Source organism: Ischnura elegans, chromosome 1 (genome assembly GCF_921293095.1).
Source record: "Ischnura elegans chromosome 1, ioIscEleg1.1, whole genome shotgun sequence".
Classification (NCBI taxonomy): domain Eukaryota; kingdom Metazoa; phylum Arthropoda; class Insecta; order Odonata; family Coenagrionidae; genus Ischnura; species Ischnura elegans.
The window spans coordinates 143,316,091-143,342,583 of NC_060246.1; the positions used below are offsets into that span (position 1 = coordinate 143,316,091).

The 26,493-nt window shown below is 40.1% G+C and overlaps 1 protein-coding gene across 3 annotated transcripts in view; it reads right to left on the reverse strand.

Annotated features, from left to right (window-relative positions):
• The window catches only part of LOC124171414, a 113,731-nt gene extending 88,196 nt beyond the window's left edge, over window positions 1-25,535 (reverse strand). For all 3 annotated transcript variants that reach the window (XM_046550598.1, XM_046550590.1, XM_046550603.1), the window contains exons 1-2: window positions 25,205-25,535; window positions 24,136-24,396 (exon numbers count right to left, since the gene is read on the reverse strand). In XM_046550598.1, coding sequence (XP_046406554.1) covers window positions 24,136-24,389 — 254 coding nt within the window. In that variant the 5' untranslated portion in view covers window positions 24,390-24,396; window positions 25,205-25,535. The remainder of the gene's footprint in view (window positions 1-24,135; window positions 24,397-25,204) is intronic.
• Between the last annotated feature and the right edge of the window lie 958 nt (window positions 25,536-26,493).

Genomic DNA, 26,493 nt, shown 5'->3' on the forward strand with positions numbered 1-26,493 from the left:
TATTTTAAAAAGTTTTTGTTTTCATTTTATTTTCATGAAACTTGAAATGTATCAGCGTGAGCAGCTTGCTATTCATGGGTTTTCATGTTCATTAAATTTATCTCGATTGTTGTATGGTTATTGTATAATTTTGCATTGTTAAAAATCACTGAAAATTATTTATGTTGAAAATTACAGTTGTTATGTTGAGAAATGAAAAAAAGAGATTAATGCATGTTGTTGGATATCTTTATAAACATGTTTGTTTACATTTGTTTTGATGAAATTTCATGTATGAATTAACATTATATAGTAGTATAAATATGAATGACTGATAATGTATGATTTAACATAAGAATTTGTTATCTTTGCTTTCCAGTTCACTATCATCATACCGAGTGTTTTTATGATTTCTTTTTTTCATGCATTACTTTTTCAGACTGAGTGTTTATGTATTTACCAATGTAGGCACCAAAGGATAAGCTTCTAGAGCCAATAAAAATGTATCTATTTATTTATTTATTTATCTATCGGAAATACTTAAGAAATACTTTTCTGTTAGTGAGAAGTACACAAGGAACACTAATTATAACGCTAGAGGAAATGTATACCCCCATACGTCAGGGGTGACTGCATCTGTGAGGATTTCGTTAGCGCAAGTTTCTTTCAATGCACAATAATTGACTAAAATGTTTTTTCATCACTCGGCTGTGTGCCAAGCAGTCATTGACAGTCATTATTGGAACAGGCTATAGTAAGAAGGATCTTGCTATGTTTACCATTTGAGAACGTGATAATATGCTGAGGGGTGACCTACATTACTATAGATTAATGATAAAACTAAATCTCTTCTACCAATGTAAAAATATCAAAACAAGAGCGCCATAAATATTTTGAAAGCCATAATTTTTTTATTCATTAGACGGCGATCCAAGAGAACACGTTAATACAGAACATAGATAATTGCAGTTACTTGGAGATATATTTAACATACTTGAAGAATTGAGTAAAGGGCATACCAAATAAGAGTTTTATAAGCATCTAAAAAAGCTATTCCAAGAAAAAAATAATAAAATTTCTCTAAGAAAAAAACAATTTTTCCAAGGGGAAAAAAATTATCGTGATAGAGAATGAAATTTCCAAATTCGTAATTATATCGCGGGTGAAATCAGTTCAGACCTCATAGGAAAATTTAAATAATTAAAATCGGCTTAAATCAATACATTATATCGATCACTTCAACATCTCAGCAACGAGGATATCCATGTGAGTTACTGCGTAAGTACGTCTCCCTCTAAACCCTTCGAGAGCACTCATCTTTTCACCTCAACACGAGCATTAGATATAACATGAGGCAAAAAATGCGACGCTAGGAAAAAGAATGATGCAACCAGGGCTTCAAAATTACTTCGCATCTCGTCTTCGAGCACCGAATGAAAACCTGATCCATTTGGGATCTAAAACCATTGACGCGAGCACACATATTGAGGGCAACAGGCCCTTGAAGGGTTGAGCGACGATGCGGCAAAGGCAAACAAATAAAAAGATGTCAAAGAAGGTCGCTACCGGGTTATTTTTTTCCTTCCATTAATTTTCTTTCTGCGACTGGATTCTCGATTACATTCCCAGACGAGGCTCATGTTACGCCACACACGCGCCGGACGTTTCGACATGCTCACAAACAGAAATCTGTCAAAATCCCTTATTTTCCTTCTCCTCACAGTCCGGAGATCTCGGTGGAGGGAGAGAAAGGACCCGCGGAAAACCAGCTTTCCATCCAAGAATGCCGTTCGAGTCGGCGTCCGATCGAGACCCCTCGAGCGCGGCTACGACTCGGCTAGTGGTGGAAGTCGTTGAAAAAGCGTCACGTCCGTCGGCGACTTTCTTTCCACGGTCGCGGGTGACCGCTGAAGACTCGCTCGCCACTCCCCACTCCCCCTGTTCCCCCCGCGCATTCCCTTCATCCACCGGATGCCCAGAGCTCCTTCCACGCAGGGCGCTCTCCGCTGTCCCCGAGGGGTCGTCGCCGCCGCCAACATACCAGCGCGTTCGTAGTATTCCGAACGTCACTCGTCATCCGCGCACATCGGCATGCGCTTCCCAGATACACCGACGCGACGCCCGCCGCCACCCCATCCACCTCCGAACCAAATCCTAATGTCCCGTTCGCGTCAGTCGAACCGATCCAGGTCTTCACGCCTAACTTCCTCAGCTAACATCGCAACTCCAATGGGAGAAAAAAAACTCATGGATTAGCGAAGGAAAATCAATGGACAGAGCAGCGAGACGACGAATATAAGGCGGAAATTGGATCTCTTCAAGTAAATTAGTTCATGGAGCTGAAAAAAAAACTTTCCTACAAGTAATAGATGTCCCTCGCAAAAAAATATTTTTTTAAAAACTGACTCCGTCCAATAACTCTACTTTGTGCGAGAAAATGGCGATCAAGGTGAAGGCGTTCATTTCTACCCAAAAGTAATGCAACGTCATTCCAAGAAGTACCAACTCTGGGGCAACACTAATAATTAGCATGTAGTTAAATTCCGCAATTACACCGATAACGAGAACCAAATTGACCTCTCACAATGATATAACCCTTTCAGTATTACAGTTATTCTCCTCGTAAATCTTTGAAGTGCATACGTTTTATGGGTCTTGAACTACTTTCTAAATCACCACTATTAAAAAATTTATTAGTGCTAAAATATTCCGTACTATTATCACATCACTAAAAATCGGCCCAACAAACTAAAGCGAGCTAAATGAAAATATTGAAGTCCAAAAATATTATGCTCAAGTTCGCTCAAGAAAAGTGACGAGGTTATATATACAACAGGTTAGCCGTTGCAGCAAAGATTTTATGCAATAACATAGCATCGCGTGGTAAGCAGAGTAAAAGGTGCAAATTATTCTGGGCCTTTCGTTGAAAGCTAAAAAATTTAAATTTAGGTGTATCATGATGGTTCAATTATAGCATTTATTTCCTATTAATAATTAAAATCCTTGAGTTTTTCTATTGAGAAACAAATACATAAGTAGTCATCTATCGGCCCGATACCGCATTCAGAAACCGTTTTGTACAACGAAACGCGTATGCAAGTATAACAATGGTTTCTAAGATGTCGTGTGAACGGAAAACAATCGAATAACTAGCCAAGGAACACTTCCTCCACCAGCACCAACAATCACTCCCCAATTCAAATCCCTCTATCACTTCCTCACTTCCCCCGATTCAACGCCAACGATTTAATAACGGGACATCCGCTGGGCGCGCAACAATGTCCCCCTTGGCCCTAAAAACTTTCCCCCGCAGGACTCCCGAAGCTAACTTGTAAAAAAACAGGTGGAGTGGAGAGGGGGATGGGGGGTGGAACCCGCACGCATGACTTCCCCGATTGCACTGAACGTCACTCCCCCACTTGCCACTTCCGATCTCATTAGGATGAGAAAAAAATAATAAAACGGAAACGGAAAAAAAGAGACGCGGGAGAGACAAAGCAAGCGTAAAATGGGTGAGGTGGCCAAAGATGGCGGTAGCAGGTGCAGCTGGGCGGGAGATGGCGCCCATATGGTCGAAGCCTCCGTCATAGTGACGTAGTGATAAACAAGAGCGCTAGACTCAGCAGCGCTGAAGCCGAAAGTGGAGTCCAATAATTGAAACCACGCGACCTTTGAAAAATAACGGTATTCATAGAAATTGAAGCGGTAATACCCAAGGAAGCACAAAATCATTAAGCAAAATATTGAAGTAAATCAAGTTTTTCCTAACATATGGAAAGCTACGATAGCCCCAACTTCGAAATTTAACCATGATTTGCATGCGTCACAATGTTTAATATTAATACATTGATAAAATCGAACCAACAGCTGTATTAGCGTAAAAAATAATCATAAAAGCTGGTGATACAAATTTCCTACCCAGTGCACTTCTGCCGTTTTAGGAATTCTAGGCTTCAATTCTACACTCTCCATTCAACTTCTCCCATCTTCATAATAGCTTTTGAATTCACTTCAGATGTTTAAGCAGATACATATAGCCTCTGGACTGAAGTAAATATATTTGTTTTATACTTCTATTGAAGGCATTGATGAGAAAAATTGAGCCTTCAAAACTCATTTATCTTCAACTCTGGTTTTAAATTTGGTGTTAGTAAAATTTTTACAAGAAATAAAAAACATCATCGCTACAATTCAAAGAATCCTAACGATCTACCCTATTACGGAAAGGTGGAGGGATGGGACAGATTACTTGGTTCCGGAGTTTGATGCCAACGATCAGTAGTAGTATGGGGGGGGGGGGAAGGAATGATCACCCACCAAAGTCTCAGAAATATAAAATTATTCAAAACTATTGTCTAGTTTTGACGTACAATAACTGCATCTGCTTAAAGTTAAATTTTTAGTGCCATAATGATGTAAAATGTATTTCCAGGCATGTAATTTTTCAAAAATTTTCATAGACCTCGCGTTACCTGGGGGAGGGGTCTCCCTCCCATGCCATCCCATCCCCCGAAAGCACATTCCTAGATTAGATTCAACGATCATATACCCTTGGCCGAAAGCGTAGAATCCAAAAATGGCTCTTTCCTATCCTAACTCTGAGGTCGACGCGACGACAGGAAAAGACAATCGCCGGCGCAAGAGCGCTCTCGGAACTCGAACACAAACGAGTGTCACAACCCTACGGGGTCAACGGAGCCGCACGCACACACCACGCTAACGACACGGGTGAAGAGAGGAGAGGAGGGGGGGAGGAAAAGACAAGACTCGCTTAGCTCGAGAGAAGGCGGAAAAAAAATAGTCCGCATGCAGAAACCCTACCAGTTCTTTTCTCGTTTTTTCTTTCCCTTCCCTTCTCCTTTTAATCTCTCCGAGCCGTTGCTTACAAACAGTACAGCTATTCTGAATGTGGAGTAAGGAGGAGGTGGGTGGGAAGCGGGAGGGAAGGAGGGATATTTCCCACGCCACCCGTTCCGCGTGTCGGGAGAGGCTTAAATTCCGTTTTGACGCTCCGCTGGGAACACACACACACCGTACCGCCACGCCAGAAGGGAGTGAGATGGAGTGAGATTACGGGGCACGCTTCTCCCTTTTCACTTTTCCCCCACACTGCTTATCTCGCACATAACACACTCACTCCCCCACTCTTAAATGGTGTGCCGAGAGCCCTTCTCCGATGGGGGTCATGAGGAGCGAATAGCGTCTCCTCTCTCTCTCCTCTCAACTCTGGGGATTGGACAATGGAGCGGCTGTCTATGAAGACGGACTCGTCAGTCAACCTCAATTACCGACTTAAGACGACCCCCCGTCTCACTCTGATCTGATGCTCAAGAGGAAGCGAGGAAAAAAATTACACCGTTGAATTAATTTACTTCCGCTTCACTTTTCACTTTTCGATTATTTTTTGTTCAGATCATAGGGTGAGAATCTATTCACCGTGGGAATAGTAGAGACACATTCCTATTTTTATTCCCGACGGTATATTTTAACTTATAAATTGTTAAGTGAAGGCAGTCTGCATTGTAATAAAAGGAGAATACGTTGTTATCTCAGCTCATTAGCGGGATCACTGCTCCTAACAATAAATTATGCATGCAAAGGGGAATTGAAGGAAATTTACATCTTAATTCATTCCTCAGCAGCTACAGTTGTCTCTCTAGCAGCCACCGCTAGAAATCGCTGCAACTTTCATCGGGGATTGTAGCAATTGAAGTACTAGATGAAAGAGAGAGTTAAGGAAACGGATCATTATTGCCGAAATATAAAAATACAATTAAATTGCAGCACGTAATTGATTTCGGGATGAGAACATGGAAAAAATAACCATTAAAATAACTAGTACAGTAATAAGAGCATGTTACTTTCTGATAACTGTTATTTTCATTTTAGTGCTTGCACCTGGTGGGCATAAAAGCGGTTCCACGTGCGGGCTTTGAACGAGAACGGAATAAAAAGGTACAACATGGGTGGTACTCGTCGATCCATGAAAAGAGAGAATAAATGAACACAAGAAGGCCGTGAATGAAGATTCACTTTTACGCACAAAGACAATGAATAACTTGAATAAGAAAAGACAGCAGAGGGAAACTTGAAAAAATCAGACTAGAAAGTACGACTTTTCAAAAAAATGTGACACTTAATAGAGCACCTTCACGCAATCAAAAATAACTTCCCATTCTCATCAGTTAACTACAGCTAACGGCTTCCCAATCGCATACGGGGGAATGTGATACAAACAGTTGTTTCCAGTATGCCACCATTCTAGACGACTCAAATATCCTCTAACAGTAAACTGAAAGGCATTTCCTGAGACAAAGTTCACTCAGACCTGGAGACAAATGAATGAGGGCAATGAATAACCGCGCCGTACTGCTCGAAATGATTACTGTACGCAAGCATATTACGAGCGACGAACTGTGCGTTCAAGACAGATTACGCGTAAAACACTTATGGCGGTCAATGTAGCACAAAGCTTACTGTTCAAATTCATTCATCACGAAAGAAACAAAGAAATACTAGATTTGAGTCACAAAGTAAAGTATTGTTATTTGTTTGAAAAATAAATGAACCATGGAAAATCAATGACAATAGTGAGATTGCCATTTCAAGGCCAAAAATTGATAACGATCATGTTAAATATCGTCCCGACAATATACAGTAAAATCATCCAATTTTTTTACAGAAGAAGATGGTAGGTTATACCCAGTAAATTTATTAAGTATCTCTAACTAAGCCACCTAGTGCATAAAAATCCGATATAGTAAAAAAGCAAAATCATAGAATATGGGATGAATTTAGCAAGGAGGCTTACGAACGGAAAGAGGACGTATCACTAAAGCCAAATCGGGTGTATTTTGTCTTGATTTCCTGCCGTGTATCTAGATTAAAATTTATGCCATCACCAGAATATTATCAGAATATATATGCGAACTATAGTCAACAAACCTTCATCGCGCATCAAACCTCCGCTGAGGTAATAAGATAAGGGTTTGCCCACTCGATGCCAATAGCACATCTCCCTTCAGAGAAAATGTCAGCAATTTTCTTGACCAGTCTGTTTATGCATCCTAAAATACGGTCGGCCGCGTATCCGAATAGCAATCGTAGGCAAAATGCATTTAAGGCAGGACCGAGATCACGGACGGCTCTCGTTTTCCCCATTCAGGACGGGGACTAACTTGGCTACTTCCACTGGGGACTTACGGCTGCTGCCGCTCAATTTTACAGCACTAGGAGTAATACAACGGGTTAGCATCGATTCTGAGGAGACGGCGACCATTGAAGAGAATTAGTGCGGTGCCTTTATTTATACAAAATGCGAAAGAAAATCGATGATGCGATGGAGTGCATTGTGAAATCTCAACTGAAGTTTCCGTTTACGGCACCAACATAAAGCATACAATTACATTAAAATTTACCATAATTGAAGTGAATTCAATTTTAAAGCTGAGAATATAGCTCTATTGAGGAAACTTGAACGTAAAATTTTTGCAGGACACGTAGCATTACGATTCAAATAGAAGCACTGGCCTTCGATACCCGATAATCTTCGCTTTTCTGCGGGACAAAAAATTTTCCGAAAGAAAGTGAAAATGAGTTTTCATTCTTTCACTTTTCAGAATTAGATGCATTAATACGATGTCATCAATCGATTACTACATAAAAATTTAGTAAGCATATTCACTTCTTGGTTAACAAAAGAAATTTCCTTTCTCTACTTCACAAAAGGCGCTCATCTCTTGGCGGAATTCGGAAGAAATTCAATTTCAGTTCCAATCACAATAGGGCACCGCGGAGTCGACGCCAAAAATTACCACCAAGAATGACGCTGAAATTCTTCGAAGATTTTATCATATAGTTAAGCCTGCCAGGAATGAACTTTCACGCTCCAAATATGCAATTATGAATCACCGCAGCAGATACACCGACGCTCGAAGGTACGAAGAAAAGCAGAAACAATAGATAGAGATCTGCCACTCTCGGCTTGCCAGTCAGCTCGGAAACGAGATAACCTACACCACAAACGTGTGGGATGAACCAAGTGCTTTGTCACCCACGGGGAGCACGTGTAAATAACCATTGCATACGCATGGAAGAGGCGCGCACATAGCCAAGCATAGGGGCCATCGCATCTTGCGCTTCAAGGGAACAAGAATAATCGACGGCATCTCGAGCTGATAAAAATTTGCGTCTTCATCAAAACACATGGCTGAGCGAATACTGAGACCGTCACCCATTATGAAACAAGGCTGGCGGTTGTTCTTCTTATTTGTGAGCTCTAATCACCACATACCGGTGATTTTGAAAGCGAAATGTCATCCTAGAGGAATAAAACAGTTACCTATGAATGCTTCTTCATTAATTATTTCGTTTGAGGTTTATTTTTTATATTTAAGCGAGTGATATTTTACAAACTTCGAGAAGCAATCACAGAAAAAGTATCCGGGAAAAACGCTGATACCACAAAAGAAATATAAGCTGCACGAAATTCACAAGAATCAAATATTTCACCGCAATTCAATCATGCGCCATAGGGTAAATAGAACCACTGTCTTAATTCCTCATTAATGCTACGACATCAAAATCTCCGAATCTGAATCTTCTAAGAAGCATTTTCCAACATTTTAATCACAACCGGTTCCAACAAAACCGGTCGGAAAATACGATCGAGACGTAGGGGTCGACGCTTCGCGATGGTCCGTTTCCACGCCCATCTTTCACGCCTCCTTTCGCCGTCAGTGATCATAAGGCTCCGAAGGAAAGCGAGGAAATAATGAAGACTACTGCGCGAATGTGAAAGTGGTAGTACGAATTTACGACTCGCTCAAGGGAAAGAGCATAAAGGAGCGAGCGAGAGTTTTCACTTGGGAGTCATTTCACTGCCGAGTAGGAGGCATTGATGGTCAAGGGCCCGAGAGCTGGAATTCGAAAGCCGTTTGCCGCTTAAGTCACGCATATAACGTTTCATAGCAATTCCTTGACGGTATCGCAAATCTCTCGTACGGACGCTATAAACCTCCTATACACTACGCAGACCGTATACTATTTCCTGGTCGTCAAAGATTGTTTATGGATTTTATTGAAAATTGATCATATACTCACTTACCACCCTCCGGGATCAGTGTCTCCAAATGTTTTTGACATACTTTTCCATAGACACAATTAGTAAAATAAAGTCGAATACCGTAATACTTAACAAATTGATTGAATTTCTTCACATCACCACCACAATACGAGACTAATTATTCATTCTCAAAATTGCCTAATCTTGACAAAAATGTCATCAAACATAATAAAATTAGCAACTCAAGTTCAAGCATAGCGCAAACAAAATATTTTCCTCAATAGCCCTCCTTGGCTTGTCATTTCATACCTCAAAAGACGCTGCATTGGGGATCCATACTCAGTCACGAGAGCTAACTCCGATATGGTACATTAGGATCGATGCAAGAGTACCCTAAAATTCTAACGTGTTAACCGTCTCAAATTATATTGAAGGATAGCTTGATGCCACGTAGAGATACTTTCAAACGAGAGTAATAAAAATTACTTCTTTTATTACAGAAAAGTGATAGAAAGAAGGCCTCCATATGATTTTACAATGGCGTTCGGCAGCAGAACCAACAAACTAACACATATATGCACGGCCTGATAAATTATTAACCGAGGCCAGAGGCAAAACTGCTTTGTAAGGACCGATATGCAAGGAATTCATCACGCCACCACCGAGACCGTCAAAAAAACGAGTCTATCGGTCGAAGAAATTTGTCCGAGACCCCAGACGATCGCTTTTACGGGCAAAAAAAAATCCCTCACGGAACGTGAAGCAATAACCCCCTCTAAGGGAACCTGAATTCGCCAATAACCGATGTGAGGAGCAAACACGACACTAAAAAGCACCCAGGAACGCCGCAGGGCTGCTGCTCTTCCGTCTCCAGTGTGATACAAGAAGAGAGACGGAGAAGAGAGGTGGAGTATTGACGGGAGAAACGATTCGGAGAAGCGCAGGGGAGCAGCGGTGGAAGTAAAAAGAGAAGCGCGGCCGAAGGCGGAAGGAGAAGAGAAGAGGGAGGAACTCGCCAGCAACAAATTATCACGAGTGGCCAGCGGCCTGGTTCTGCAGGGCGGGCAGAGCCTCCGCCTCCTCCCTCATGAGTATGAGGGCCGCCGCGGCATACACCACGGCCGATAGAGTGAGAGCGGTCTAAATTGAGCTGTGACTGACGGTGGCAACGAACGTCAATCCCACAGAGAGGATGGGATCTCCCCACCCTCCAACAAACCCACTAACCCACCACTTGCCCTAAGGGGCGCCCTGACCGAAACATCGGCATGTGGGCCGGTGATACGCCTGTACAAAACCCGCATCACACCGTTACTTGATCCTCTGCAAACCCAGTATGTGTGCCACTCATGGGGGAGATATCGAGGGGCCTGGGGAAGATATCAAAACTATACTCCAAACAAGCATTCGCTAAATCGGGAGTCGAAATTGTGGAGAAAAGAGCGAGAAATTCTAGCTATATATAGGGTGGAGAAAAATTGTGTCACGAAATTCTAACCCTGGATAGCTGATGGCTGTAGGAACAAAATTACTATGATGTTTAGGGCAAAAACGCACCATTTTTAAACTAAAGAAACTTTGAGGCAAGCGCTCCGATTGGCCGCGAGTTTGTCCTGTTGCCGGATGCCTAGGATACATTTCTACCTCCGGCAGGTAAAGCATTTCAAGTCATGAGTTGTCCAGAGCAAACTCGCGGCCAATCGGAGTGCTTGGCTCAAAGTTTCTTTAGTTTAAAAATGGTGCGTGGAGTGCTCATAGAGTATTATATAAATGGTGCGTTTCAGACCAACAAATCATTGGTATTTTTGGTTCCTACTTGTATCAGCTATCCAGGGTTAAATTTCGTGACACTAATTTTCCCCACCATGTACATCGCAAGACAGCCCGCTCGGAATTTGGAAGGAAAAAACCTGCGTGCATCTACATTGCATTTCAGCTCGAGTTTGAAATGAACAGCTTTGGGAAATTTATGGCGGTGTAGGATCTTCGGCAAGCCGAACACGCCCCTTATAACCCGAATTCGGTAGATGAAGAACTAAGAATGAAAAATTCATGCGATTGGTAGAAAATCAATAGCCGCTGTGGGCTGTAACGACGAACGCAAAAATCGACACACAACATACTCGATCCAATGGTAGACCATGAATGTACGCGACGATTCCGATAACACTGAGAGAGCAAAGCAAGAAGAAAGACATGAGGTAATGCACAATATTCATAAGGGTAGATGCAGGGACCGTACGAATTTCGCAGCGGGATCGTCATTAATATTTTAATTTAGAAGAGACTGCAAGTGGTTGGAAAATGTAAAGACGAAAGGCAGAAAAATTGCTGATGAAAGAAACAAAAAGAAAGCCAATTACGACGAGGTGAAACGAGAAGTAAGAATACCAAGATAAGCAAAGGAACAACATGATGAAAGGGGCAGAAATAGGTGAAAATTAGGAAAAGGCAAATTCAATTAACTAGATAAAGATGATAGAATGTTCAATGGACACCACTGACATCTGAAGGTTTGACGGTATACCCCTACTTAACGCATCAGGGCTAACTCTATCTTCTGAAAGGGGAAGTAATTGTTTGAACCCCCAGCCATAGACAAATTTGCAGTAACCATTAGATGGATACTAGTGCCCTTCTCGTTTAAGTTTTCTTATCTGATTGTAGCCAGAGGAGGAAGCCAATTCAACAGTGATGGTTAGTAAAATTGATGTTGCACCGCTTACAAATCCTTCACGCCAGAAAAAGGATAATGTACCTAAGTATGTACGACTCCATTTACGAAGCTTCCATCAGTCTCATCCTTTATCTAAAGTATTATGAATCCATTCATTTGTACCGACCACTTCTGAGTTAATACGTACATATTCATTACAAAAATCACCAAGAACTCAACTGCAAGAAACAAGAATTTATTGAATGCGCAGAATGGGGCAATTAATACGCCATTTGCATAAAGTAAAACAGATATGATTATAACGCTGATATCACTAACATAACTCTTGTCACCTCTTCTAATCGCGGCAGTACATAGGCAAGTACCCAGTGACGCAGGCAGCAAATAGTCATAGCAGCTCTCATAGCATCCGCCTCTGAAACCGAAAAAACGAAGACCCCGAGGGCTGGGGCGCGTCCCGGGGTCAATTGGAAGATTGACGTCGGATTTCACCAAAATAATTGCCAATCGAGAAAACACTCCCCGTCCTGCTCTCGCCCGCTTCCTTTTTGCCGGGCCACCAAAGCCTGAGGGGTAATGGGGAGTGTTTCCATCCTCGGTCGAACCCCTTGGTGTGTACACTTCGCGAGGAGACGAGGAGCCAACATTTTCTCCGCCGGACTAATAATTGATCGATAGCCTCGGGACGGGCGCCACGCCGAAAATGTTTGTAAGAGGGAGGCAGCTGGCCGATAACGTCTGCTCTCGGCGAGGTTACAAGGAAGAGAAGGGAGAGAGTGACTGGACGATGAAACTGGCCAGTAGTCACTCGAGCCGATCCCAATGAAACGCTCCAAATATCGAAATTCTCAAATAGAAGTAAAAGACACTGAACTGAATACACGACACACCGAAAGTCTTCACTAAAGGGTAGCGAGTTTCACTCAAACTAACCCCAAAGCCGAAAAACACTCCGAAAAGGCGAGAAAAACGGCTGAGAGAAAACTCTTATAAACCAACCTCCAACTCCCATTCCTAATATTATAATTTCTTACGGAATGCACATCTCATGCTCTATAACTAATATCACTGCAACATGGTGATGAATTTCACCAACTATTAAACCCAGATACTAAAGCCAAAACACTGACCTTAAGATCGTGCTTGTGCTTGAATTGAAATGGAACAATTCCGGAACGCAATTCTGCCCAACGCCTATTACGTAATCATTGGATGAGACTGTTAACCTCGAATTATTCAAACACACAACCCTACGTCCAAAATTTCCGACCTGAATCATTTTTAACCTCAAACGTAAGCACTGTCTATCTACACATTTCCATAAAGTACAATAATAAAGCATTTTGTTTTAATTTAAAATAGCTATCAATTCTGCCGAATAAAAATGGCACATTTGCAATTTACTCAATTATTTTAGATGGGTTTCTTCAATCACGGCATCATTAGAAATCGCGAATTTTTCGAAGTGCAGAAATCCCTCTGGGGGAAATACGATATCATTTCCTTAACCCGGATATCTCGAACTCGCGTCGGTGATCAATCAAATTAAGCTTCAAAGCTATTTTTCCCCCTACGGAATGTTCTTACTTTTTTCACATGTGAAGGACTTCTTAAAGGTATTACCATGGGTTGGCCCGCTGTTATTTCCTCAAAGACATTTCTAACGTTGTTTACGTCGATGCCTTATGACACAGAAACAGGCGAAACCGATCGTAGATACAATCGTTGCAGAATTTGCAATTGCAAGTTCCTGATTCAATATCCTCGGGTTCAATCAAGCAATTTCAAATACTATTAATTAAAATCACTCATAATATAACCAAAGTACCCGTAAAATTCACTTCACCAAGTCATAACTTTAGGCTCACTAACCTGAGGAATATTTTTATGCCCATCAGGTCAATGCTAACACATAAGTCTGACAGCTATGGCGCTTACGTTGAGCTATATGGCTAGGTCCTCAACCATAGGTATGCAAAAATAATATGACCATAAAATATTTTTAATCATTCCGACACCATACAAAGGATGAATGAAATCATGATTTAATTTATTTTATCATTCACAATCAAAGTGAGAAGAGTGAAATTTTGGATCCAATTTAAAACCTGGGAATCAGATCTACGAAAGCATTCATTTATCATAAAAAATATTTTATCGGACTTTCACATTCCGCGACTTGTTCGCGCTTACTAAAGCATTAAAACCAAAAATAAAAATAACGCGCTTCAAATATCAAAAAATTGCTCAGTTAATGGACGAAATCGACAGGGTAATCCCGACCGTTGACCCTCCGACTGCCATCCTTAAGCCACCATCGACCGACTTTTCATCAAAGTTCCCTAAACTCACCAAACAATATTGATACTCAGAAGTATTAAAACTGTACAGGATAGACCTAATACCTTTTTTACGAGGCTAATTCCATTGATAAATTTCATATGCGAAAGTTAAAGGTGCTAACGGATTAAGTTATCGATTTTTGAGCCAAAAATTCATTCTTCGTGAGTCAATGATTCGACAAATATAATGTTTCCTCCCTATGGTAATGAATCGTAAGCTTGACAGACTGAATTTATAGCCCTTACTAAAAAAATTTCTGATGTAATCAATAACATACTTTTATCATTAGGAAAGATCAAATTGGGAAATAATAAAGTAATAGATTAAGCTAGATGTATTATAAATATGAGAAATATAACACACGAATGAATAAACATTGCCAATAAATTAGCTTCGAAATTGGAAAAAAAATCATGACGTGATATTACTGAATAAATATGATAATAGGTACGCTATCATGTGTTAATAAGAAGATATTTTTAGCTATATTTTCATATTAGAAAAGAACGGTTAAACAAATAAACATTAAATAAGGCGCTGGATTTTACTAATCCACAAACTTCACCTCAATAGACGCAGTTGTTTCTCCTCCTAGGTTCCAAGAAGTTGCTGCCTTTATTTGGAACGCGCGAAATCAAGCCATTAAAAAGTTTGCTCAAGGCCACCGATGGCTCTCATTGCAGGGAACTTGAAAAAAAATCAAGACTTGAATAAATACACCAACAAAGCAGCGCAACGGAAGCACGTCATAGAACGGGAACATTTCAAATTAAGTGACTTCCCTGGAACCGGAAATAAACTCCCACGATAATTTGAACGAAAAAAATTAATGAGCAAGAGGATTTCCAGATCAGTATTGTCATGACTTCGATTCCGCCAAAGATTTTTACCTGTCCCATTAAGGAAAAATAATTCTGTAATTAAAATCGAATAAGAATACGTAAAACATCAAAATTAATCAAATAACTAATTGAAACATACAATACTTGTCATGCAGTGGATTACCTAAATGGGTATTTCATGAAGCATACAATACTTGTCATGCAGTGGATTACCTAAATGGGTATTTCATGAAGAAATACATAGCGGGCTACTGAAAAATATTGTGATAACGTTCTGTAATGCGTCTCACTGCTGACGTGCTTTCAATCTGAATGTTGTCCCCAGTGCATAAAATGACAACAGATATGCGTGCATACTGAAGATAACCTTCTGAACAAATTTCTAATCAGAGGCCAATTTAATACGCTAGTGACTCGGCTGCAGGTTTCTATTGGCGTTTTGCCCGCATACCTCCCAAGTGGAATGTCATTGTTGAGATAAAAGCTTTTCGAGTCAATGGCCGCAAAAACTACTTCAGCGAAGACTGCAGACCGACTAAGTAATAAGACAAAGGCGCAATCGCTATTGAAGAGGGCTAGTATTCTTAGTTTTCGAGATAAAATCGCCGTTGAAAAGATAAAATGAAAGCATGAAATCGATTAAAAATCAAAATAGACAACAGTCCACGGCAAATAAAAACTGCAGATCGCAAAATATCTTCCTTTACAAATTTGGATGGTAACTACTTCTAATTCTCTTCAACTTCGAGTCTTGCCTGAATTCCAAAGTATCCAAGCAGATGAAATTTTAAAAAGCATTAAAGCCAACAATCTAAAATATTGAACGAAATGACAATAAAACGATGCCTCACACCCAATGCGTAGGCTTTCGCAAGCCATAATTAAGATTTTTGGAAGGATATCGTCCGCCCACGCTTGTCACTACTTGAATCTCCAAGCGCCTCTCAATTAGACGCGGTCCGTTCGTTCCTTCGGTGCCGAATTAAGTTATCCTCCGAGATGACGAAAGCGATTTTGAGGTTTAATTCTATTCAGAATCGATGGCTCCTCATGATGAAAAGATTACTATCAATCCTAAATTGAGCGTAGTCGATATGATAACGCGTCCTACTCCAAATTTATTTCATAATACATGAAAACATTATTGCCCGGTAGTTTTGAACATCGTCATCAATAATTTAACTCTCCCAGTGAGCTTGAGAATATGGAGAAACGAAAATATGACCAGGCAATTAAATGTGCAAAAAAATTAAAAATACAAACATGAAAACAATATTCAGTCACATACTCCCCTTAAATTTAACTGAAAAACGAAACACACACAGACGCCCCGATCGGAAAATTGCCCATACTTCGAAAGTACCAACCTAACCTTGAAAATGGGAGTTTTAAACATGAACTTCCCGAAAATATAAACTTTATTGGCGATGGTGAAACCCGACTTGAATTTTCACAGTCCGTTAAACATTAGGCATATAACCACATTAAAGAACAATGGTAGAATTCAAGGTCGGTGTACCCTTGGTAAAATGAATACCAAGATATCGCCACAATGACTTATAAAGCCGCTCTGAAGTCACGTTCCCCGGGAGTGACGCCTCAGGTGACTCCTTGGTATGCCGGTCACGATGGGAGGACACCACTGCCCCGGCTACCACGGCAACCCGAGACACAAAGGAGCTCCCAGCACACTTTTCTTATCTCGTGAGGACGAGGGGACCATTTGGAGATTGGGAGGGTTGTGAGCGCACCTGGGAAATTTCCTTCCGCCCCCGGGATGGGATGCAGGAATATAAAAAGAGTGGCCGAAGGGGAAGGCGACTCCAAGATACGAGGCGAAGCACTTCGGACCCATTCCCACACACCCAGCCACCTATACCTTCAAAAAGTTTGCACGGCTGCGTGACCAGAATTACTTTCCACTCCTGAGCAAAATGCCTCTACATCAACACCGACGTCAACAGCAATAATGGAGTGCTTGCCAATCAAGCAGTCATATGATAAGAATTACAACTTAAAAGATTATTCCACAAAAATGTTAAGAAAAAGATTAGAATGACCTAAGAAAGATGTATAAAGGCTTCGAACTTCCATCTTGGAAAAATGGAAAGAAGGCTTCAGGAAAAATATTTCCAAGCTGGAGAAGAAATTTGATGGTATATGCATGCTAATTCTGAAACGGATAACTATGAGAGCCGAAGGAATTGGATAGTATCGGATAGTTTTAGAGAGTATCGGATATTTTTTGATACTTTCGGATAGTATCGGATAGTTTTGGATAGTAACGGACAGTTTTGGAAAGTATCGGATATGTAAGCTAACTCTGGTGAGGAAAACAAAGCGAGACGAGGACATCGTTCGTAATCTTGAACGGGCATGCATTCGAGAAATTTACGCAGAAGCAAAACAGTACGTCTTACACAATACAGCACGATATTCGAACAGTGCATCCCAACATAAATTCTTGAAAAGGCTCATTAGGGATACTGCGCCACAAACTGTGAGTCTCACAGAAATATGAGCAGCAAGGAATCTGAAAAATGTATAAGGTTAGGGATTTAATAAATATTTTGAAGTTCTGAAAAACATCATGATGACATTCGTAATTAATTACGTACATTTACGAACAACGATTTTCAGGTGTAGGTAGGAGATTTAGCGGTTAAACAACAGGCATAATTAATACCAAATACTAATATAATAGGGGAAATTCTTACGGTATATGTAATGCAACCATATTAACCTTACACCATTGATCCCAATTCACTGATAGACCATTTTATCCACAAAATGTCAGGACCGCAAACACTAAACCATTTCTTACTAATAAATAACCACTAGTGAATACAACTTTTAGCAACATATCACGAACTTCACGCTTCATATATTACGTCAACAGTAAAGAACATCATAAAAATTACTCACAAAGTGAAGTCGGCATCTGCGTTGGCAAGATTCACGTGATCGAATGTATTTTTTACCATAAATCATAACTTGGTTATATTTAATCAACGGGTAAGGAGTAAACGAGTTGTAATTGCCTTAAAACCTTGACTGATTAGGACATTTGGCACTTTTTCTCCGAAAAAATCGTGATATGTACGAAAATGTCTTACTACTTCGGGTTGTACACGCAAATTAAAAAGACGCGCGGTTTCCTGTGCCACTCCGATTGCAGCGTATGAACAACATCGCTAAAACACTGCTTTTGAGGTGGACATGGATTTTTCCATTTTCTACCCGGAATATTAGATAAAAAAGCAAAAATTGTACTAAAATATAACGAAAAACGGGAATCTAGGAATGTACTAACGTCCCACCTCTCCAACTTCGTTGAAAGGAAAGGCTTAAAATCCACTATAAAAAGACTGACACAGCATAAATTTAAACTGGAGGAAACGTCAACCCAAACAAAGGTAGTAGGAAGTTATATAACAGCTTTCACCACATTATTTTGAAATACGAAATATAAAATTATCAGGTTTTTCGTTTTCAGTTAAAGTAACGTAACATTAAAAATTAGCTCAACCCAAAGCAAACGGCAAATTTTTAAATTAAAACAACAGTCTAGCTACGTTTTTCCGTCGGTAAATTAAGTAACATAAGGTACAAACAATTTTATTAATTTTTTTAACCACCAACAGGAGTAGTCAATATTAAAAATTCAGAGCATAATGTAAATAATTGAATTGAATACAATACTTATTAAAACTAACAATAATTGCCGCTTCGAATTAAAAGCTACCGATTAAAAAAAATATGCCAAAACAAGAGGTTTAGTTCATAATTCACAGCAAGGCTACTATCTCAGCAAACTGTTCTCATCAATGAAATATGTACTACACACTCCAGAAATTCTTTCCCTGCGGCTCATCAAAACAAAAGTGACATCATCAGAATTTTTCGCGGGATCCCGAAAAATATTTTACACGCTCCCATTTCAGGCCAACGAAAGGGAGAGAGCGAAGAAAGTGTTTGTTGAAATTCCATCCATGGGATATAAGAAGAAGGAGAAGGCGGCACGCAATTCTTGAGCGCGTCGCCCTTTTTTTCCCACAAAAGACCGTTTGCTTCCGCAAAACCTTTTAGGAGCCCGAAACGCGTCATCACCATAGAATGACTCACGATTACCCCCTCCTCCACTGGGAACAGAGCGAGCGCTCCCAGCGATCCGGAAGGGGCCGCTGATGAATGCCTTAACGTACGCATGGAGCGGAACGAAAAAAATACAAATCCACTACGTATGTGAAACACTTTCCGAGTCCCGCAGAGAGACGATCCGGTTCTGCTGGAGGAAGTGTTTTCAAACCGCGGGACAGTAAACTCCGAAGGATGCGCATCCTAAAACGTTTCCGTACTGAAAAAAAAGCTACTGCCGGAGACTTAACGATATACAACGGCGACCATGAGCTACCCCCTGTTTTTTTAACAAAAAAAAGGCTTATTAAGCCCGATAAAAAGTGAATGGTAAGTATTCACTTTCCACGTCATGCAAGACGCAAGGATGGGAAAATTTTTATTCACATCCATTCGACATGCCCCTGAGTCGGTGCATTTTTTTACGACACTCGCAATGCGAGGCAATTACATCCTGCGGGGAAATACGACACAAACAGAGTCAGCAAAACGAGATGACGACTCGTGATGCTGTAATGCCGAGAAAAAAAATATTAAAGCATTCGTCAGGCAAGTGCAAAGATAAAATACGAGTTATTCCACCATGCCGAGCAGCGATAGCCTTACCCCATGATTAGGTAAGGCTCTAAAATATGCTTATTATTGAGATTCCCGTATGTCACTGACTTTTGGTATCAGGAAAGAAAAAACTAAAACAGCACAAAAAGTCGCGCTCATTTTTGAGATGAACGTTTACAGAAATTTATTCGATGAAAAAATGCTAGAGGGGAGAACTTTCCCGAGCAGCAAAAAAATATCAACACAGCTACCTTCCCAACTCGGCAATATATGAAGCAGAGAAGTTCAATAATAGGAGAAGCAGAAAGAGTTCCCGTCTCCCACATGCATTAAAAATTATGTCTTTCACACCGCTCGTGCAAACGAATGCGAGGCAATTTGTCCAATAGTAATTCCGGCGACCTCTCACTTTTCTCTCATGATGAAATAAAATTCGCACCGAAGAGAAGTGGTCACACGATCTAAACGCTATTATTGACTTTTCAAAAACGGTATTTTTTCCCACTGCATCGCAATTTTAACCAAAGCGCGGTGATGTATGAAAGGATTTGGGCATCCGAAAATGATAATAACCAACCCTTTGCGAAGTCAAGAAAACCATCCACCACCTAACTCAGTTGACTCATAACAGCCAAGATTCGATAGATTCGAGTACGTGAGTTCATAGACGGGGAACAATAACTTTAGATGTACAAAGTTCATAACAGTTGATATTTTTTTTAATTTAACACATAATTTATATTTTGCTGTAAAGGAAGTAAATACGAAACAGCACGTTGCCTGGCAAAAACAATTACACAAAAATGCATTCCTTAAATAAAAAACACCAATCCGAGAATTCCATGGGAGAAGACGGCGCGAGCTTTCAAAACCGGAAGGGATAAGCATCGAATTACATTCGTAAAACTATCTAAATAGAAGAATGCATTACTTGTACCCCATTTTTCACAGCAGAAAGACATACAACCCATCAAGGTCTTTTAGATAGACCAAAAAATGTTAAATCACGTAAAGCGTTTATTACTGAATTCATTCTTTAATACCCTCATCAGTATTTCAGTCGAAGGCTAACTCCAACATCGTTTCCAATGCATTTTAAAAACGATGGCGGAGCAAACAGCCACAATGTAATTATGAACCTAAACTCCTGACCCAGCGGCAAAATCGTGAAGAATTTATTTGCACGATCCGGAAAGCATCTAAATCTTAAAGACGCGTGAAATAAGTGGAATACATTGTGAGCCGAAATCAATTTACCCTTGAGGGGCAAGCAGTGAACGCGGCGGGAAAGAGCTTCAGGCCGTAAAGATAATGTAAGTAAATATGGGAAGAATAAATTGGCCAACCCGATCTTTTGAAGAATGTTATTACAGCACAGGATGAGGATGTCGTCACGTCTAGAGAACTGCCCCATCAGCACTTTTGCAGTGGATTGAGGAGGGTATATTTTTCAATGGGAAACACTTCTTGTCTTGAGAAATTTTGGGAAGGAAGAATGAGAGAGCCAAATAATAGTTACGCAAGGGATCTCAGCAGAAAATGTGGGTTGCACAAGGATGAAATGCAAAACATTACGGCGAGGTAAAATCGCCGCGTTCTCTCACAATGTAGTCGCTCCTTTTTGAGATCGCGAGCGGAAGGAAGGCATTAATCCCCCAAGGTAAAAACAACGACGCAACGCTAAAAGAAAAAAATCCAAGATCGCAATTCTAAGCTCGCTCAGCGATTATACAATGACTGTTCTCCCGAGTCCTAGGTAGTTTAAACTCACTCGGTACCCATTATTCTCAGCAGAAAAAAATACAAGCACCCAAGGTCTTTTATGGAATAGGGATTAAATCTTGAGAAGTCAGAATACGTTAGTCAAAATAATTTTTCGTTGCCCTTTGACAAGGGTGCGGGGTAGAAGAGCTAATTTTCAATTAACTGGGCCCTTTTTTTAATATTAGACAATCTAGTGAAACAAATGTAAAATTGCTCGCCATCTCTCACAATAAAAACATCGCATGTTACTTCACAACGGTAGATTCTTCATGTTAAAAATAATAAGGCATACATTTTGTAAGGAAAACAACTCGAACCAAGAAACAAGCAGACAACATCGGAATGCTCACATCCCATTGTTCTCGGAAAAAATAAATATCCCTCTTCACTAAACAGAGGGAAAATCGTTATGTTTTCTGGTATATAAACTTACTCCCCCTTAGCTTCCGTTTATAACACCTTAAACTAACGCGGCAAAATCGTTCAGAGACCGCACTAAGAATAGTGGGATCTAGAGACAAATATCGCCAATAGGAAACCTCAGCCCAATACTGAAAAGTCACGACTCTTGTATTAGTTTTCTCAGTGATGAGGCCAATAAAAACATCCTGTTTCATAACTAAAAACACAGTAAAACTAGTAGTCATTTGATCGTCATGAAATTATCTAGGTGTTTAGGGTAAAAAGACAGAAAGGAAAGACAACCTCAAGAAAGAAAGAATACTAGAGATGGTGTATTCTCAGCAAACAGTCCGAGAGGGGGGAGAGGCACATAGGCGGATTTAGGATAGGGGGGCCCAGGGCACGTGACCCCCCCCCCCCCGACTCAAAAAATAGACAGCATTTTTAATGCGGTTATCTCTACGTTCGTTTTTCGTACATTACAGAGCCACAGAGAGAATATTTCGTAAAGTAATTGCTGTATCTTGTTTTTAATCTCAAGTATAATAAGATCCTTTGCCTGTCAGACCCTTGTGCCAACCCCCCAAGAAAAATATCCTGGATCCGCACCCGGAGAGGCAATCACCAAGAGGGGGGAGGGCAAACGGAGGACCAGCATACCGTAACACCGATAATCGCCAGAATCAACGTCGAAGTAAATCCATATGCATCTTATATCGCGAGTCGTTTAGGATAGCGTTAACTTACACCTATAACCTACTCAGTAACAATTCCTTTTCCAAGGACAACCTAAACTACTATCTGCACTATCCATGCCCTGTAAAGCGATCCTATATTATACCTGGAGAAAATTCTATCCGTCCATAAATGCTTTCAGTCAATTCCGCGCGGAAGCACTCTTAGTCGAGGATATCTCGTGTAAAATTTAACAAGGCGGCAAAGGAAGAGCACCTGTGGCCATGGAATAATTTGCGATCGCCAGCAACGCCACTGCCTCATGAAGACGACCCAAAACCCAATGGAGTGAAAAATTCGTATCAGCACAATTGAGTACCTCAATTATTTACGGGGATTTTAGGGGAGATAGGTTAATATATTACAGAATGAAAGCGAATCCAAATTTGAATGGAGGAAAACGAGACGTTAGATAGTATAAAGTAACTTTTTCCAATAAACAGTATAAAATAAAAGGTACGAGTTTCTGTAACACATATGTGTTACAGAAACTCGTTCATTTTTACAAAAATATGCCCAAAAGGGCTACGGTACATTTTTTTAATGGAAAATTTTCTTTACCTGCAACGCGAAATATTGTCATAAGACATACTATTTCGATAGAAATCAATGAAATTAATTATCGAATTACAATCCAAGAGATTAGGCCAACATATGAATTCCAAGTTTCTCATGAACAAAAAATAACGATTGAAACGCTAACCCGCATAGTTATCAATAAAAAGAGAACCTCAGAAGCTCTGAAATTCTTTACAGCATCCGACGGATGACGTTGTCACAGCAAAAACTAACTAAGAAGTCTTTTCTCATCCCGTGTAACTTATCATTGGAAATTTATACTAAACCTTTTTTGTCGAGGAAAACAATGGTTAGCCCAATAAATTGCAGAATTTTTTTAATGCCAGCATTGTCAGTTAGATATACGAAGCACCTGAAGACAACGTTGATTCTCTCATTACGTATTCCCACTAAATGCAAATAACTAAGGGCAAAAGGAAGTTATTGATACGAAAAGTGATATTTAAAATGGAGAAGAAAAAGAGAAACTTCAGAAAAATCCTACCCTAGGTAATAACTGGTTTCGGGTTTTTCCAAAACTCGCAATTCACCTTGGGTGTGCGTCACGCACTCTCGGAAAATGGTCGGCAGCTAAGTTGAAGGAAAACATAAATAACCACAACGGGATACTTTCACATGAGTCTCGCTCTAAAACATACCATATTACATTCTTTGATCCCTCTTGAGGAATATGTGATTCCTTCGGCTCAAAAAATATCAAATTTATTCATACGAAATCACACAGTGTGCCGTACTCTTCGACGATGCATTTCAATAGAATTATCTTGAAAATACACGGATGCATATCGCTTTACACAAAGGAAATTAAGGCGTAGGAATAGATGTGAGACCGCTTTCCCCTAGACCTCAGACATCTCGTCAATTTTCATTACCCACCAAAAACAACCTGGGGACGAATGCGGCAGATTCTAAATCTCTTTCCTACTGCAAGTAAGAATAAATTCTCACTCTGCATAAAGAAAAGAACCCTATAGCATTAACCCTGCGGATAAGATGAGGGGGGGAGAAAAAATTACAAGAGGGTGGGCATCATTGAAAAAAAAATTGCCACTGACTTGCAGTAGAAGACTCGGCCGTCAGTGGTGACGTGTGCCGTCCATCCTGGTTTGAGGGGCTGTCCGTATGATCCGTCGGAATCAGCCTCTCCTCCACCTGGAGCCTCATGAATCCCCATTGTGGGGACAGCATCCTCCACCCCCACCTCATCCGCAGCCGAAACGACGCCCTCTCCGCCTCCTCCTCCCTCTCTCCCTTCGCCCCCTCCATTCAGCTCCCTGCCGACAGACGGCTGGGACCTTGTCGCTAACATTCAGGATCTGCAAGGAGCACAATGAGGGAAAAATGTGGAACTAAAAACTACATTAAAATTGTTTTTGGTAAACTGATAGTGGTTCACATCAATGAAAGATGCAAAAATAAAGGAGCGACGATGATCACTAGAGATGAGGACCAAAAAATGGAATTGAGTGAAGAAATCAGTTGCCGGCAAACAATTACTTTAAACAACGTACAAATCAACCACACAAAAGTGTTTACAACCACCTCACGAATTAGGCTGGAGCGCGATTGCGATGGGATGCAAACCAGACAACATTACAACCCAATAATGAATGCTATGGTTCGACTGACTGCGACTATCTAAATACAAAACATTAAACAGCTATGCTATGGTAATAAAAACTGATAAACCTCTAGAATCATTAATAAAATACAAATAAAGCAGAAATTGGAGGTAAATAAAGTCGCCCGCGAATTTTGGTCTATAAACATTCCATTTTTACTTAAAACTAGAATAGATAACAAGGAAATTAATAATCGCAACAAATATTTCAAACTCAAGAAACATATGCAAATATCGTACCAAAATGCAAAACAATAACATTTGATCCCTATCTCACGATGCGCCAAAGCGATAACGATGAAGAGTGCATGGAATTGATTTTTTAGACAACGACACCCACATGCATAATGGAGCTGTTCAAATTAATAAGGCAAATTTAGAATTAAAGGGGCGTACAAGATGTGAAACATAATGCACAATAAATACTCAAAAACATCAATACAATGATAACCCAAACAGAGAAAACATAAACAAACTACAAGGGACGGAAGAAAATTACTCACCCTTTCTGAGGTAACAAATGACCAATGAGCTATATGCCTTCCTTGATTAACATAATTAGCATTAGACCTTCATTAAAGTCGAAGTATCTTTTCCATAATGATGTCTTACGAGTAGATCACCATCTGTCAATACAGTATTCACTCACTTTCACAAATATGCACTACATGACCAACAGATACCATACGGTCAATCCAAATTACACAGAACACACATTTAAAAACACGATATCCGCACAATAATTCGTTGAAGTAAACTTCTTTCCTTCTAGGCACAACCCCTTTTTCTTGAGGCAAAAAGCAGAATGCTTCCTTCCTTAACCGTTCGCATTGGATAGCGTCCTCATCGTATGTGAAATATTTTGGAAGCTTCAATGAACAAACGAAGCTCGAAATTATACAAGCGAATGGCGGCTGCATGGCGGCCATATGAACTCTGGTGAGCAAATGGTGAGTGTGCTGAGGGATATTACACTTACTCATACATGTTCGATTGAGTCTCCTTATGGTTGATTCCTTAATTTAGTTAAATTAATGTATTTATACTTCATTAACTTTACTCTGTCCTATTTTTCTCTGTTTCGAGGCGTTTTAGTAATTGTAATCAAATGCACGTTCATATTGTTCTGAGGTGTTTTTCGCTATATTATGTTAATATACAATTTCAGGATAAGCTGTTAGTTAATATTAATCTGTTTTAAATTTGTAATTATGTTTATACATGCATTTTATTTAATATCGTGTATTCGTGTATAGCTTGAAAATTGATTATCGTGATTGCAATGTTTGCATTCATATGCCCAAATATTTTTGTCGTTAGCAGCGCTGTAGTTGGGCCGGTACGGCGTACCCCTAAAATCCAAACTCGTTATAAGCGTACCGGTTAAAATACCTTCGCGGCCGTGTATATAATGCATATATATTTTTGGTGAGTACCGCCTAATTTTTTTTCCAACTACAGCACTGGTCGTTAGGCACATTATTAAGCTAGCTTGTCAAACATTAACAATTTATTGACAGGAAGAATAATTTTAGAAACTTTTAAATATCCTGAAAGCCTAGTTAAAACTGAAACATTATACAGCTGGAGAGTTATAAAACAAAAATCAATACAAAATCGATTAAGTCAAATAATCCTTCAGTATTAAGGTGAAGAGACTTCATGCAGTGTTAGCCAAGGCTGTTTCAAAACAGTCTTTGGCATTGCATCAATTTGGTTATAGATTCAAGATAGTTCATATCATTTCCTTAACACACTCAATGCTGAGAAAATTTATCATAACACACCGCCA